This window comes from Muscardinus avellanarius (assembly GCF_963383645.1).
Source record: "Muscardinus avellanarius genome assembly, chromosome: 5".
Classification (NCBI taxonomy): domain Eukaryota; kingdom Metazoa; phylum Chordata; class Mammalia; order Rodentia; family Gliridae; genus Muscardinus; species Muscardinus avellanarius.
Genome location: NC_137790.1, coordinates 79,932,976 through 79,950,395, shown reverse-complemented (window position 1 = coordinate 79,950,395; position 17,420 = coordinate 79,932,976). Strand labels below are relative to the sequence as shown.

The 17,420-nt window shown below is 41.0% G+C and overlaps 1 protein-coding gene across 2 annotated transcripts in view; it reads right to left on the bottom strand.

Annotated features, from left to right (window-relative positions):
• Nucleotides 1-14,399: 14,399 nt before the first annotated feature.
• ATP13A4 (ATPase 13A4) overlaps nt 14,400-17,420 on the bottom strand; it is a gene marked incomplete at both ends in the record, with an annotated part of 172,667 nt that continues 169,646 nt past the window's right edge. For both annotated transcript variants that reach the window (XM_080695812.1, XM_080695813.1), the window contains one exon: nt 14,400-14,612. In XM_080695812.1, the coding sequence (XP_080551938.1) occupies nt 14,400-14,612 (213 nt within the window). The remainder of the gene's footprint in view (nt 14,613-17,420) is intronic.

The window sequence follows — 17,420 nt, the reverse complement described above, 5'->3', positions numbered from 1 at the left end:
TAAGCAAAGAATCAAAGCACACTTCTAGAGTTATTAACCACCAAGGAAGGCTCTAAGAGAAAGAGAAATAAAAGAAGGAACTAGAAATAAAACTAGAAAACAGGTTGTCTAATGGCTATGTAAGACTTTACCTATCAGTAATTACCTTGAATGTAAGTTAATCAAAATCACCATTTAAAAGACATAGTGGCTGGATGGATTAAAAAAAAATGACTCAAGCATATGTTGCTTATAAAAAACTCACTTTACCTCTAAGGAAAACAGACTCAAAATGATGCTATGAAATAAGATATGTCATGCAAATGAATCCAAAAGAAAGCAGGAATAGCCATACTAATATCAGATGAAACAGACTTTAAATAAAAAACAGTAAATATACAAGGAAGGGCATTTTATAATAATAAAGTGCTGAATTCCACAAAAGGAAGTAGCAATTGTAGGCATATATACACCCAGTATTGGAGCAAACAAATATGTAAAGCAAATATTAATAGACCTAAGCGGGGAGATTGTCTTCATGATAATTGTTGGGAATTTTAACACCCCACCTTTGATGATAGTCAGCCAGATGAAAAATTAACAAAGAAACAAGCAGAGTTAAATTGTACCCTAGATCAAATGTATGTACCTAGCAGGCATCTATAGGACATTCTATCCAATGACAGCCAAATACCTATTTTTCTCATCAGCACATGGAACATTCTTTAGAATAGATCATATAATAGGCCACAAAACAAGTCTCAATAAATTTTTAAATTAAAATTATATTGAGTATCTTTTTCTGATTATAATACAATAAACCTAAATATTATTAACAAGAAAAAGATTGGAAACTATAGAATTACACAAAAATTAAACAACTTGATTTTCAATCAATGAAGAAATCAAAAAGGAGATTTTTAAAATTCTCAAAACAAAGAAAATAAAAACACAATCTCCCCAAATCTATGGTATGGTATACAACAAAAGCAATACAAAGGGGAGTTTTATAGCAATTGATGACTACATCAAAAAGTAGAAGGATCCCAGATAAATATCACTGAACTAGAAAAACAAGAACAAACTAAACCCAAGATTAGTAGGAGGAAAAAATAGTAAAGATCAGAGCAGAAATAAATAAAATGGACACTAAAAAATTACAAAAGATCAGCTGAGTGTGATGGTACAAGCTTGTAATTCTAGTACTTGGGAGATTGAGACAGAAGGATTGCAGATTTGAGGACACCTTCAGCAATTTAGTGAGGCTTTCAGCAACCTAGTGAGACTCTGTTTCCAAATAAAAAATAAAATTTGTCTGGGGGTATAGCTTAGAGATAGAATGCCTCTGGGTTCAATTGCACGCTTGTAATCCCAGCATTTGGGAGGCTGAAACAGGAGGATCACGGTTCATGGACAGCTTCAGTTACTTAATGAGGCCTTCTGCAACTTAGTGGGACCTTTTTTCAAAATAAAGAATAAAAAATAAGGTTGGGTGTGTAGCTAGGAGATAGAATGCCACGAGTTCCATCCTCAGTACCGCAAAAAAATAAATTACAAAGATCAACAAAATAAAGAGCCATTTTTGAAAGATAAATAAAATAGACAAACTCTCAGCTAGATTAAGAGGAGTAAAGACTCAAACAAAATCAGAAATGAAAAGGGAGATATTACAACTGACACTTCATAAATACAGATCAGGTAGGCATGGTGCTACAACCATATAATGCTAGTACTTAGGAGGCTGAGACAGAAAAATTGCATGTTTGAGGTCAGCCTCAGCAAAATAGACTCTCAGTAATCTAGTGAGACCCTGTTTCCAAAGAGAAATAAAGTATTTTAAAGGCTGGGGGTATAGCTTTGCGTACCCCCAGTACTTGTCCACATATATGCATACACACACACACACACACACACACACACACACACACAATACAAAAGATTATTTAAGATTATTATAGCCGGGCATAGTGATCCCTATGCTTTGGAGCCAGTCCTTGCTGGCTTAAGAGACCCTGTTTCCAAATAAAAAATATGAAAATAGGTCTGGGAATGTAACCCTGAGGTAGAAGGGTTTCCAGGAACCCCAGTACCGCAAAAAAAAAAAAAGATTATTTTAAATAATTACATGCCAAAAATTTGATAATCTAGAAAAAATGGACAAATTCCTAGATACATACACCTTACCAAGACTGAATCATGAAGAAATAGAAAACATGAGCAGGCCAATAAAAACTAACAGGATTTAATCCATGGTTTTAAAAACTCCTCCCATAAAAGAAAAGCTCAAGATCAGCTGGCTTGACTGCTGAATTCTACCAGATTTTTTGTTTGTTTGTGTGGTACTGGGGATTGAACCCTGGGCCATTCTACCTCTGAGTTACACCCCTAGCCCTATTTTTTATTTTATTTTGAAACAGGGTCTCACTAAGTTACAGGGGGCCTCACTAAGTAGCTGAGGCTGACCAAGAATCCTGAGATCTTCCTGTCTTAGCCTTGAAAGTACTGTGATTACAAGCATGTGCTACCACGCCCGGCTCTACCAGACATTTAAAGAACTAATACCAGTTCTTCTTAAGCTATTCCAAAAAAAGTAAAAGAGGAAATCATTCTTCCAAAAACATTCTATGAGGCCAGCATTACCCTTGCTACCAAACCAGATAAAGACACAACAACACAAGCTGCAGGCCAATATCCTTGATAAACATACATGCAAAACTCTTCAAAAACACTAGCAAACCAAATTCAACAGTATATTAAAAAGATTATTCACCACAATCAAGGTATGAAAGGATGGTTTATGTTCTTTCATAATAAAAAGGCTGAACAAATTGGGCATGCAAGAAATGTATGTCAACATAATAAAGGTTATTTAAAACAAGCCAATATCTAACACTATAACGAAATGGGGAAAATATGAAATATTTTTAAGATCTCAATTAAGACAATGATTCTCACTTTTCTTCTTTTATTCATTATAGTACTATAAGTCCTGTCCAGAGTAATAGGGTAAGATAAAGAAATGTAGAGCATCAAAATTGGAAAAGAAGTCAGATTGTCACCGTTCACAGAGGAAATGATATTTTATGGAGAAATCCTACCAAAACTCTATAAAAATATTAGAAGCAATAAATAAGTTCAGCAAAATTACAAGATACAAAACCAACATACCAAAGTCAGTAACATTGCTATATGCCAATAGTAACTTATTTGAACTAGAAGTCAAGAAAGCAATTTAAGCTGGGTGTGGTGGCGCACACTTGTAATCCCAGCATTCGGGAGGCCGAGACCGGAGGATCACGGTTCGCGGACAGCCTCAGCTACTTAGTGAAGCCCTCTGCAACTCAGTGAGACCCAGTTTCAAAATAAAGAATAAAAAATAGGGCAGGGGGATGTAGCAAATGCTCCTGGGTTCTATCCCCAGACCTGCAAAAAAAAAAAAAGCAATTTAGTTAGAAAAGCTACAAAAAACAAAAAGATCTAGGAAAACTTCTCATCAGAGAGATGGAAGACCTTTACAATGAAAAATTTAAAACATTGATGAAAGAAACTGAGGATGACACACACAAAAAAAAAATGGAAAGATATCTCATATTCACGAATTGGAAAAATAAATATTGTTAAAATATCCATATTACCTGAAGAGATTTATAGATCCAGTGCAGTCCCTATCAAAATACCAGTGGCATTCTTCACAGAACTAGAAAGAAATTTCTACGTGTATACGAAACACACATGCAAAAAAAGTCAAAGCCATTCTGAGAAAATAAAAGCAAAGAAGGAGACATTGCACTATGTGAATTCAAAACATACTACAAAGCTGTAGTAATCAAAAAAGCATGGTATTGACATAAAAACAGATCCATAAACTAATGGAACAGAGCTTATAGACAACTTATCTATAGACAACTAATTTTTTACAAATAGGCTAAGAACATACACTGTATAAAAAACAATATTTTCAATAAATGGGATAAGTGGAGCTCTGCAGTCAGAAGCATAAAGCTTTATCTCTTTTTTACCAGTTACAAGACCAACTCAAACTGGGTTAAAGACCTAAATGTAAGACATAAAATTTCTAGAAGAAAGCAGAGGGGAGATGACTCAGGATATTGGTATAGGCAAGATTTTTTTATAAGACCCCCAAAACACAAGAAATAAAATAAAAATATACAAATGGGATTAAACCAAACTAAAAGCTCCTGTGCAGCAGAGGAATCAATGGACAGAGTGCAGAGACAATGTACAAAATGGGAGGAAATATTTTCTTTGCATGCTTCTGTCAAGGGGTTGATTATACAGAATACATAAAGAGTTCAACAACAACAAAAAGAGACAATAGCAAAAGCAAATAATATGTTTTTAAAATAGGCGATAGTTTTAAATAGACATTTCTCAAAAGATGTAAGAATGGCTGCAAGTTTTATGTAAAAATGCTAACATCACTAATTATCAAGGAAATACCAGTCAAAACCAGAATGAGTTACCACCTCACTCCAACGAGAATGACTACTGTCAAAAGACTGAAACTATCAAGTACCAATATGTATGTGGAGAAAAGGAAATGTTTTAACACTTCTGGTGGGAAGATAACTTAGTACTTTCATCATGGAAAACAGCATGGAAGTTTCTCAAGAATTTAAAAATAGAACTACCATATGATTCAGCAATCCCAGTACCGGGTACATATTTTTAAAAAATTAAAATTAGTATGTGGAGGAGACATCTGCACTACCATGTTCACTGCAACACTATTTATAATAGCCTAGAAATGAAAACAACTGAAATGTCTTTCAACTGATGATATATATATATATATATATATATTCTATTCTTTTATGCCATAAAAAGAAAGAAATACTGTCATTTGTAAAACATGGATAGAACTGGAGATTATTATGTTAAGTAAAATAAGTCAGGCACAGAAAGACAAGTATATGTTTACTCGAAATCTTAGAAGACTGATCTCATATTAGTTGAGAGCGGTGTGATGGTTTCCAGAGGCCAGGACAAGTTGCATGCGGGTCACTATGTGCTGACATACAGTTAAATAAGAGCAAGTAGCTCTGGTGCACTGTTGCACAGAGGGGCAACTATAGATGACAATAAAGTACTGTGCATTTCCAAAAGCTAAAAGAAAGGATTTTAAAAGTTTTTATCACTAAAAAATTATAAAATTGGAGGATGTTGTCTGAATTAAAAATTACACAATATATATAAGTATAGCACATTATGTTGCACCCCACTAATGTATACAATTTTTATGTTTTAGTTAAAAATACATTTTAAAATAGCAATAATTTAAAATAACTAGTAAAACTTGAAAAAGTGCATTTTCATTAAATAGAATTACATGCATTTAGTTTCTGAATATTTGGAGCATACTCATTGGTTCATTCATTTTTCATTTTCATTTACTTTCACTCATCCACACAACACACTAAATATCTATACTAGGTGTAAGGCCAGGACCTAAGAAACCTCCATATAGCTTGAGACATTAAAGAAGACAAATTATATGCCACACGTAATCTTTGATTATTTCCTTTTTTGTTTTTTTTTTTTGTGTGTGTGTGTGTGTGGTACTGAGGGTGGAACTCAGAGGCTTTCTACTTCCAGGCTATCCTCCCAGACCTATTTTATACTTTATTTGGAAACAGGGTGTCACTAGTTGCTGAGACCCTCACTAAGTAGCTGAGGCTGGCTTCGAACCTGTGTAATCCTCCTGTCTCAGCCTCCCGAGCGCTGGGATTACAAGCATGCACCTACGCCCAGCTTTTTTTCCAGTTTTGAATGAGGAGATAGCGTTTCTACCCCAACAGCCAAAGATACAAAAATATAAACATAATGACTGATTTTCTCAAAATTACAAGTCAGAGAAATTTGAATTTAAGGTCAGACCTGTTTGACTTCTAAGCTTGTATAGTTAATTGTCATATGCCATTTCCCCAGTGAGACACTTTCAGTTGCTCCTAATGATGCCTTCAGATGTGGGGGCCTGGTAGAAGGCTGTGACTTCAGCACCATGACTGCTCCTGTGCTCCCCAAGGACAGCTTTGCCCTGGAACAGTGCAGGTGCCCTCCAGCCTCCCGCTGCCCTGAGCCCCCACTGTGCCTCAGGACACCTGCCAGCCTCTCTGCCCTTTGCCCACAGTGCAGTGATCAGAACCTTCTCAAGGGTGACTCTGGCATCTAGACCCAGCTGGATTCGGAATCTGTCAAAGGAGATCCCAGTGAAGCCTATAAAATTGTCCCCAGATAAAACCAGTTTCTAATTAGTCAAGTACCATTGCTGAATTCTTATGGTTATTTAAGCCTTTGACAAATTCTCAGGGCTAACCTTGGGCTGAGTAAAGAGAATACTGGCTCAGATTTCAGGAAAAAATGTCCAGCCAGCTGTGAGCTCACCTCAGCTTGTACTGTGCCCAGTTCTTGAGTAGACCAGGAGCCAAGTGGCCTTGGGGCTCGACAGTGTTTTCTCAAAATGCCACCAAGCTGGCATTCACCTGTGAGGTTTCTTTCTTGTCTTTATAACCTATATTCCCTTGGCCACATAAACCAGAATGGGTTATCTGTGTGGGCCATGGGCCACCAATGTGAGGTGGCCTCTGGGGCTTCCATGCTCAGACTTCCATGGGCTTTGCCTGACCCATAGATTGGTTGCTGGGGACCCCAGGACTTTGTGATGTGCGTAGCCACTTTGTGTCATCCTTGACCATTTTCATCCCCATCGCCTTTTCCTTTGGACCCCTGGAGACATGCTCCGGCTTTTTATGTCACCTATGTATCTCTCTGTGATATCATCAGCCACTAGCAACATGCATCTTATGCCTGTGTTCCCACATTCATATGACTGCCAGGTGACAGAGGTGACAGGTAGGTTCCCTTCATCCTTCTCTTACTATACCCTCACACACAGACCATAGAGTGAGTCAGTCCCCCTCTCTCTCTTTCTCTGTCTGTCTCATCAGGAACTACCACTTCCCACATGTTCTGGGCCCGTGCATCACATCCTATCTCTTCATCTCTATATTCATTTCTATCTCTCCATAATAGCTTTCTCTTCCTTGAGTTTGTACCAAAGTTCCTAAAATCAAACAGGATGAAAAATGCATGCCCTGTTGTACTCCAACTTTGCCCCCTCCCCTTATAGCCAGTGCTCGGTTTTAGAACAAGCATATTCACCTCGGCTCTTTCTTCTCTACGGCTGAGTGTTTTTCTGTGAGATCCATCATGCTCTCATGCCAATAAGCATGGTGCATTGAACATACTGAGATAGCCTTTGTAGCATATACCTAACTTCCAATTCCACACCACACTCCCATCCCCTCGCTATATAAACAAAGAGGAAAACTTATTAAACAGAACATTGTAATCTCTACACTTTGTACTTCTAGTTGTTTTTATTCATAGTGCTATTGTTTGAGTTAAACTTTTTTGTACTTGATGGAAAACAGATGTTCACAGACAAAGGAGGACATATAAATCAACAAAATATCCCAGTGATTATATTTTTTATTCAATCATGCCACAGCTGCTTGCTGGGCCCATAGCATAGCCTCTTGCTAGGCACAGAGCAGGTAGATGAGACCCAGGCTTGATCCACACCCTTGATGAGTGTATTTACTATTAGAAATACTTTTGGGTAGGATTAGGAAAATAAAAACACTATAGAACCATAATATTTTAGATTTTAAAAGGTACATACCACACAAAGGATGGATTTGTTTGTGGGTTTTTGTTTTTTTAATTGGTGGTACTGGGGTTCCTGGAAGCCCTTCTACCTCCGGGCTACACTCCCAGACCTATTTTGTTTTTGGAAACAGGGTCTCTTAGGCCAGCGCGGCTGGCTTCAAACCTGCGCGTTCCTCCTGTTTCCGCCTCCCAAGCGCGGGGATTACAAGTGTGCGCCACCACGCCCGGCCAAAGGATGCATTTGTAGAGTGTAGTGTGTGCTGAAATAAGAGTGCTGCTTCCTCCTGATATAACAGATCAGGTAGCAATCTTACTAATATTGAGGAATATATGGGATTTGGATGTATGGAAATAAAAGTAATCATTACTGATGCCCCAGTAGGGAGAACATATGAGCAAATGTATTGAAGTGGGAAGATGAATACCGGCTGCTGGGAAAAATAGGAAGCTTAGTTTGCTTTAATAGGAACTGCAAGAAGGGAAGCTGGGTATGGTGGGCACGCTTGTAATCCCAGCATTTGGGAGACTAAGACAGGAGGATCATAGTTTGTGGACAGCCTCAGCTACTTAGTGAGGCCCTTTGCAACTCAGTGAGACCCTGTTTCAAAATAAAGAATAAAAAAACAGGACTGGGGAAAGGTCAGAGATAAAAACCAGATGTGGCTGAAGTAAAACACTCTGAATTTCTTACTAAGCACATGTGCTTTATATGGTAGATTATTTATTTATTTTTGGTGGTACTAGGGTTCCTGGAAGCCCTTCTACCTCTGGGCTACACTCCCAGACCTATTTTTTATATTTTTATTTGGAAACAGGGTCTCCTAAGCCAGTGTGCGCGGCTGGCTTCAAACCTGCGCGATCCTCCTGTCTCCACCTCCCAAGCAATGGGATTACAAGCGTGCGCCACCATGCCCGGCTATATGGTAGATTATTTAGACAATTAAGGATTTCCAACCATGAGGACGTGACATCCTCAGATTTGGGCAATTCAGAGACCTTAAGAAGGAGAAGTATAAGAGAGAGCTACATCAAGGAGGCCAGTTAAGAGGCTCTTATAATCAGTCAGCTGGTGACCAAGGTTCTTGAGAAGTGTTTCTGCATGAGAGGTATTGCAGAGAGAGGATCCAGGGATACGGGAACTGAGTAGAGGAGGGTCAGGTGGCACTCTTCATCGCATGCCTGTTGGTGGTTGCAAAAAACTGATGTCCTCACTTACCCATGAGGCGTTCTTGTTGCCACATAGAACCACCACTTGGGTTTGCAATACAGTATGAATGGTATCCCGCAGTTGTGCAGTGCATGATTAATTCACATGATATATATGAGACCTCTCTGTGGTGTAGCCACCTTCACCCACAACTTCAAGCTCAACAGTCTCCTTAGCCTTTATTCCAGGCGGTGATTTTGCAGACTTTCCCTGGAGCTGACACTCTACAGAGAGGGAGTAAGGAGGTGGAGACAGTAAGGATATAGAACTGGGAGAGCCTAATGCCTCCCTGAGTGCCTTTTATTCAGTCATGTATAAGGCTCTACAATGCCCTGCATTCTTTTTCTCAGTGTATTAGCTAATTCAATCAGCAGACTCTGGCTAGGGATGAAGACTATGAGGAACCTTGATTGAAAATCTAGTAGACCTGGGTTTCAGACTCTGTTTCTTACTTTTCTAAGAATGTGATTTTGAACAAGTAGTTCCCTTGCAAGCTCAGACACCTGCAAGGTTGCCCGAGTATGACTAGAAATCAAACCAAGCTAAAGGGATAAGGGTAACATGAGGTGCAGTGGTCAGGGAAGAAGTGCCAAGTGAGCTGAGGTCTGAAGGAGACAGAATCAGCAGCGGGCACAGAGCTTGGGGCAGAGAACTTAAGGTAGATGCAGTCTTTCTCGCGAGGCACAGGCTGAGTGTTCTTGGGAAGACCAGGGGGCCTCCTCCTAAGGCGGGACCTCTCAGCCCCTCCAGCAGAGCTGAGTTGTGTTGTTATTTGTATATTTGTTCACTTTGGAAGAAAATCGTTTTATTGATAGAGCTGAGAAGGTCATTTTAACAAGTCTAATGGGAACCGAAGGACAGACAGATATTCTGTGGTAGCTGCTTTCAAATTCTTTATGTGTAGAGAAGTATACCTAGTTCAAAGTCACAAGAGAAGCTACGTGACCCTGACAAGCTGAACAGAACAGGGGCCAAACAACATCCCTGCAGAAATGGAGGTTTCTGCTTCTGGGGGCTGCAGTCAGAAACAGAGCTCTATGGGCTCCCACGAAATAGACTCGCTCGGAGGGTTTGGTGATTGTACTCTCTCCTCGGTGCAAGCTCACCTCTGCAGTGGCTGATGGTCAGTTTCAGAAGAGCCTCTATGCGAAACCAAAAACTTTCTGGGGGAAATTATACTCATGGGTGCAATGGCAATGGATAGCTGCTTTGCTATCGGCTTGTTTTTCAGTGCTGCAAATTTTTCATTTAGGAGGAAACAGCACTAAAGAATGACGCAGCAGAAAATTTGCAGATGGAGGACCTGCTTCTGAGTCTAGTTCCTCTACCATTAGCGGCATGTCCTTGGCCGAGTTACTCAGCCCTTTGGAGGGTCTGGAAGCTCATAAAAGCAGGAGGATAGCCAGACACAGCAGAAAACACCTCTAATCCCAGTATTTAGAAGGCTGAGACAGGAGGATTTCAGATTCAAGGTCAGCCTTGGTAATTTAGCCAGCTCCCCTACCCCCGCAACTTAGTGAGATCCTGTGTCACAGTAAAAAATAAAATAGGGCTGGAGGCATAGCTAAGAGGTAAAATGCCTCTGTGTTCAATCCCCAGAAACACACACACACACACACACACACACACGCCAGGAGTATAATGGTCCTTGCCTTCCTCCTCAGACTGTTGTGAAGCTTAAATGCAAGAAGTATGAAAGTATTTTGTAAACTGTAAAGCCCTGTGTGAACATATCAAGCAGGAAATAACAGATAACAGCATCTGTGATGCTAGAAAATTCCTGAAACTTTGAAAAGATACCATTTTGATTCAGCGTTATTGAGGTAGACCATACTATTTTGTTAGCCAGGGTGAAAGACTCCATTGGAGGGAGGGAGGAAGGGAAGGAGGGAGGGAGGGAGGGAAGGAGGGTGAGAGAGAGAGATTTTAGAATGATACGATTATAGATTTTACTTGCCTCTTTTCTAAAGAATAATTTATTATGGCATACACTAAATACAAAGTTCCTGTGCAGCAAGTCTGTTTGTGCACACCTCCCTGCGCCTGTGAGGACAGGAGGATATAGACACAGCTCCAATCTCAGGCCATCACATGTGGCATGAAGAAAGCAGAGTCTTCTCTGCAGGTAAGAGCTAGGCACATGGGGCTGAACGTACAAGGAAACCCTCAAGTGGTCTGGATCCTGTGATGATGTCGTTTTCTCCTCCCATTCAGGTCAGGAAAGAATATGGGTGGAGGGAGAATTACATTTAAATCTGGGGCACTCTCCCATGTTCTTTTACTCAAAGTTTATAAATACCTATTTCTAGATTAATAATAATAATAATAATAATAATAATAATAAATCAAGTCAGGCATTGTGGTGCAAGCCTGTCATTTCAGTACTTGGGAAACTGAGACGAGAGGATTTGCAAATATGAAGTCAGTCTCAGCACCTTAGTGAGATGCTTAACAACTCAGTGAGACACTGTCTCAAAAGAAAAAAGATAAAACAGGGCCAGGGTATAGCTTAGAGGTAGAATGCCCCTGGGTTCAGCCTCCAGTACAACTATGTGATATATGTATATATACACATACACGCGCGCGCGCGCTCACACACACACACACACACACACACACAAACACACTGTGCTTCTTTTCCAGGCTATCCCCACTGGGAGCCCCTTCCAAGGTGTAGAGCTGTCAAGTCTATATGTCCACACAGGAGCATCTTCCAGGACTGGAAGCCCACTGCCCAGCCCATCTCCCCATGAAGATCCGTGTATTTTGTGTGGGCAGCTGGAATACATAAATGAATCACATCACAGCATAAGACAGAAGTGTACCAGGCCTGGAAGGGATCTTGCAGGAAACTGAGTTTCATCTGATACCTGACTTCCATCTCTAATTGACTTGCAGAGCCACTTACACCTGTGATGTCCTGGAGTACACACCTGGCACTCACCAGTTCCCACTTGCCTCGGGGCTGGCTGCTCCGCTCGGGCAGTGGTCCCACCAGCTCTGCAAGTGTCCTGGTTCTGCTTGCTCAGGCAAGTTGCATCCTTCTTTCCTACGATAACCCTCCAGCATTCAAGTGCAGCTCTCATGGCCCCCTTCCTCTCCTTTCTCCCAGGCTACTCCACCCTGTCCTGTCACTTACTGTTTCTAAGATGTAGTCAGTTCTAAGAATACAGTCTTTAAAATGAGTCCCTCTTGGCAAAGATCATAGGGCTGGCAGCTGGTAGAGAGGCAGAGTCTGCTACCCCTGCCCCTGCCAGCCATTTATAAATTGCTGAGGATAGACATCTATGAGTACCAAGGCATGAGCAACTCAAAGTTTCAGAAAGACAAACATACCCTTTTTTGTTTTGTTCTGTTCTTAGCACACCTCTAGTCCAGGCCTGGCAAGATGCCTGGTATTCATTTGAACAGAGGCCCTGTTATTAGCAAAGGATTGCCTCTTTCCACCTGGAAAATAAGAGCACTATTCTTTGCTTGGTTATGTGACCTGCTCAACACCCTGCCCTAATTCCTGGAGCTTTGGTATTAGCAGCTGTTTGAAAGCAATAAGAGGTTGCTCAGAAGATCTGCATTTGAGGCCCAGGTCTGCTCTTGTCATCCCGAACCTTAGTTTTCCCATCTGTATGGTAAGGATGATAGCCCTTCCTGGTCTATGTACTGAGGAATCGTGTAGCTACAATGAGTAAGTGGAGGGAAAAGCTCTCAGTGAGTGCCCTGTTTAAGTAGCCACTTCACAGGCCATTCTTGCTCATGCCTAGGTTTTAGGCCACCTCCAGCTTGCCTCTGCCCAGAACTCTCCACTTTGAAAAACTGGGAAAAGCCACCAGTTTTAGAAAAAGACATCCAAAGCTATCATATCACCCCTGAGGCTGCCTTTGCAAAAGGAAACTGTTCTCTGTGCCAAGAAAGACTGACTCTGCAGACTTGGAAAATGGAAATAGCTTCATGTCTTGTCTTAAAATCAGGAACAGAAGCAACAGATACCCTTGTGATTAGCAGACAGGACGTTCCCAGCATCAGGAGTGCTCGCAGGCACTATTGAGATAAAGCCTATCAGGGCCAGAACACTGATCCTTGCTCAGAACATTCACTTAGGATTTTGTGTTTATAATGAAAATTGTTCTTTCGCTCTAAAATGCTATTTGTGGATGTTCTCCTGGATTTCTGTGTTATCTGCTGACCTAACAGAAACCTTCGGTTTTCTGTGCTGAATTAATTTAACATGAGAAAGTTGTAATAGAGATCAAATAAAAGAAATTTTAGTTTTCCAGAGACTGAAGTCCTAACAAATGTGTAGGTTGTGAGAAGACTTACATCAACAATGACATGTGATACCAAATGTAGGAGACTAAAATTTCTCAAAAATAATAGAGCTGAGGAAGGAAAGCTGGGAAAGCTGGGCATGTCAGACTAAAGGTTCCCCCAACATCAGGAAGGCCACAAGCTAGGAGACAAGCAGTTTAGTGGACTAAACTAGTGCAATTTGATGGACTGCTTTCCTTTTTTTTTTTTTTTTTTCCTTTTGAATGAGAGCCAGAATTGTATTTGTGGGGCCCAGTGCAAAACAAAAACGGGAAGATTTTTGCTCAAAAATTACAAGACAAAAATAGCAAAGCATTAAACCAAGTATAAGACCCTTCTAAATGAGGTTCCTGTGTAGTTTTGGGTCGCATGCCCATGAAGCTCCCCTAGATACAGGAGCCTGCACCTCCTAGCTGCTTGTACAAATTGCAGGCTAATGAAACCAGGGTGGGGCAGAGACGTATGCTGCTTTGGGGAAAAGGAAGAAAAGCCCCCCCACACACACATACACTTGCTCTTTAGTGTCTTCCTTCCCCTGTCACATAAACATGAAGTCCTGGTGGGGACTTCAGTCATCAGGTGAAACAGTTACCACTCTAAGGACAGTTGTTCTAAGTTACCTGGAGCAAGAAAGATGCTGTAGTGTGTGAAGGCATCTATATATGGGGCTTGTTTATCACTGCTGCATAGGCTAAACCTATCCTTAATAACACCGAGGGGAAGGCCAGAATAGAAAGAAAAGGACCACTAAGGAGAGGAAGCCAGACAGTAAAAACAGATATGATGATTCCCATGCAGTAGTTTTTCCATCAGTGAAGTAAAAAATGATTTTTAACATGTTACAACTTTGAGTATATATAGTATGACTTCCCCTTAACTCACTAAAACCAAAAAAAAGGAAAGAATTAGCCTAAGAAGAAAGATTACATATTTTTCTCCTTTCACCTGTCAATCCCTTGGCCCACTGCAATCCTTGGCCCATTTGTGGTTCACTAGATTCATCCAATACTTTCAGACGCCAAGAGGAAAGCACTCTTATGGGGCAGTGTTCTCGCCTGTAAAAGTATTTAATCTAATAGACTTTAATTTGTCACCATAATTTGATAGGTATCCCCAAACTCCAGCTGACATTTCAGGGTCTTGTTAACTTAACATCACTGAAAAGGGTCCCTTTATGTCATCATGTCTCTGTGATATCAACTTGTAAATCACATTTTCTTCAAAGCTGTTCCTCATTGCTCTCGAACACGGGATTGCTGTAGGACACCCCCCTGCCGCACCCCGACACATCAGAGTAGGAGATCTGGTTCAGAGGGGGCCAGCTGGAGTCATTTGCCAAGTTCTTTTGCCATATCCGATACTGGCTTTTTGAACGATAGCCAAAACATCTTTTGATTGCCGTCCACAGAGCTCGGTTTTCAATAATAGCCTCCTGCAAAATGAAAGAGTTACTGTTTACTATCATGGGTCAAAGGCTCTAAGGCTACAGCACTCCACAGACACTGTCGCGATGGCTGTCTCCATCCTTCTTGACAAAAAGGACTTTGGCCCTAAATGAATGTAAAGTGGTTTCATGGGCGAGGTCTTGGCTTCTCAAACTTTTCTACTTATATAACTCTTCTGGAAAAAGAAAGAACATAGTTTCCAGGACCTGAGAGTCAAGCTGGAACTGTCCTGCCTCAAAGATAAAATTTCTTTTGAATCTCACATTTAAATTAAATTTGAAATAATCTAAATATTCTATACTCTGCCTAGCATGGTGGCACATGACTTTGATCCCAGTACTTGGAAAGCTGAGGCAGGAGGTTTGTAGGCTTGAGGCCAGCCTCAAGAGTTTAGTGAAACCCTTAGCAACTTAGCGAGACTCTGTTTCAAAATAAAAAATAAGAATGATTGGGGTGTATCTCAAAGGTAGAACACCCCTGGATTCAATCTCCAATACCAAAATAAATAAATAAATGAATAAATGAATAAATAATTCTATATGCTATGACTACCTACAAATTTGATTTAATATACAATAATATTTTATAAAATTACTTACCACCAAATAGAATTGACCCTATAGAAAGAGGTAGCATGTATAAAATGTGTTTTTTGTATACCCCAGCACATCACTATCTTGTCAAGAATACAAATGAATGACCAGGCATGGTGGCACACACTTGTAATCCCAGCATTTAGGAGGCTGAGACAGGAGGATCACGGTTCAGGAAGAGCCTCAGCTACTTAGTGAGGCCTCTGCAACTCAGTGAGACTGTTTCAAAATAAAGAATAAAAAAACAGGGCGGGGGATGTACCTCAGAGGTAGAATGCCCAGAGGTTCAATCCCCAGTATCTAAAAAAAAAAAAAAAAAAAAGAATACAAATCAATGAAACTGGAATGTAAACCTCAGTCTTGGAATTGGACAGATCTGAAGTCAGTCCCCAGCTCTAACACATGGGCCTATCCTAGTTTCAGTGGTTAGAAATAATAATCCTCTCCTTATGTTTGTTGTAAGGATTATATAACTCCCCTTACAATGCAGGGCAGGGCAGGGCATAGCTCTTACCCTTTCCCACCCTTCTGAACTACTCACTTAACAAGTGGCTGCACACTGTTGAGGAGGTAGAAAGGAAATAGGCAGATAGGGAAAAGGCCTCAGTAGAAAAAAGTTCATTTTCTGAGTTTCCTGAGTTTCCTGAGGGGCAACAAATACCTGAAATTCCAAAGGCTCAGAGATAAGAAGGCCAGAGCTTCACAAAGCCATCTGTTTACTAATCAACCAACCCAGGAGCCAGCACAGAGCAAGTGGACACTCCTACTGAATGAAAGGAGATGAGACCCATCAAAGGACTTGCAAATACCCTATGCAAATTCTCCTTGGAATCCCAAAAGTCACCCTAACCAAAAGCGGACTAGCAAGCGGTCAGGCCTTGACTGACTGGATGACAAATTGGGGACTTTCCCTCTCTGGACCCCCTCCCCTTTTGGGGAGCTGTTCTCTCTCTCGCAGGTCGTGTTGGCCCTGAGAGAAGGCAGAGTGCATCTGAAGGCACGTGGCTCGGGCGACTCTCGAGTAGTGACATGAAGGCCTCTGCTGGACATCAAGACTGGCCAGGCCCCTAGGGGTGACCTGCACCTCTTTTCTGGCAGATCGCGTGGACTCTGGGAGAAAGTAGTTTGCAACTGATGGGCACTTGGCTCGGGCGACACTCGGGTAGTGACCCTGAAGGCAGTTACTGAACCCCGGAGTTCCGACCGCCCCTTTGGGGTATTCGGCCACTTTTCTCTATTCCCTTCTGGCAGATCGCGTGGACTCTGGAAAAAAGCAGCCTGTGCCTGAAGGCAATTTGGCTTGGGCTACTCTCAAGTATTGTCCTGAAGGCAGCTGCTGAACCCAGAGTTCCAGCCCCTTTTGGGGTGTTCTGCCATCCTCCCTCCATTCCCTGCTGCTTTCAATAAACCTTTTACTCCCCTTCCTGAGGTCTGCGGGTGTCATTCTCTGCTCACCATAGACAAGAACTCGCCGGGTTTCCTCTCAAGAAACCCCCGTTTCACTGAGGCCCTGTTCACACACACCATCCTTCACCTTCTTTGAGATACATTCTTTAAATTACAGAAGTTATGGAATTCTGCTCAGCTATAAAGAAGAACAAAATTGTGTCATTCGCAAGAAGATGGAAAGACCTGGAGAACATTATGTTAAGTGAGATCAGCCAGGCACAGAAAGAGAAGGGACTTATGTTTTCTGTAATATGCTCAAACTAGGGAATATTAGGGATACCAGAGGGACTCCAGACAATGGAGGAGAAACCTCATCAAAGCTAGAATGGAAGGATAGGAGAGGAAGAAGGCTGAGGTTGATTAATAAAGGAGCTACATCCGAATTTGTGTAAAACTAGAAATATAGCATGGTAACCTGGACACTCATTGTTGGGAGGGGGGAAGGGGAAGTGGGGGGGAAGGGTACCAAGCACAGTCTGAATGCGTGCCATTTTCAATATGTTCCACATAAAAATAAAAATAAATAAATAAATTACAGAAGTTACATCTCTTTGAAAACATTTTGGACTGCCACTTTATTTCAAAAGTTAGGCTGAGCCTTGAACAGAACCCAGGGTACAATTTACCCTGAAAATTATTCTAACTTTCTAACTTACCCTGAGAGTAATTCTAAAGAGAACTATGGTTCTCTTTAGAGTTGGGATAAGCAGGAACATTAGTATCTAAGTTAACTCCAAGAAAAGCAGAGTGCAT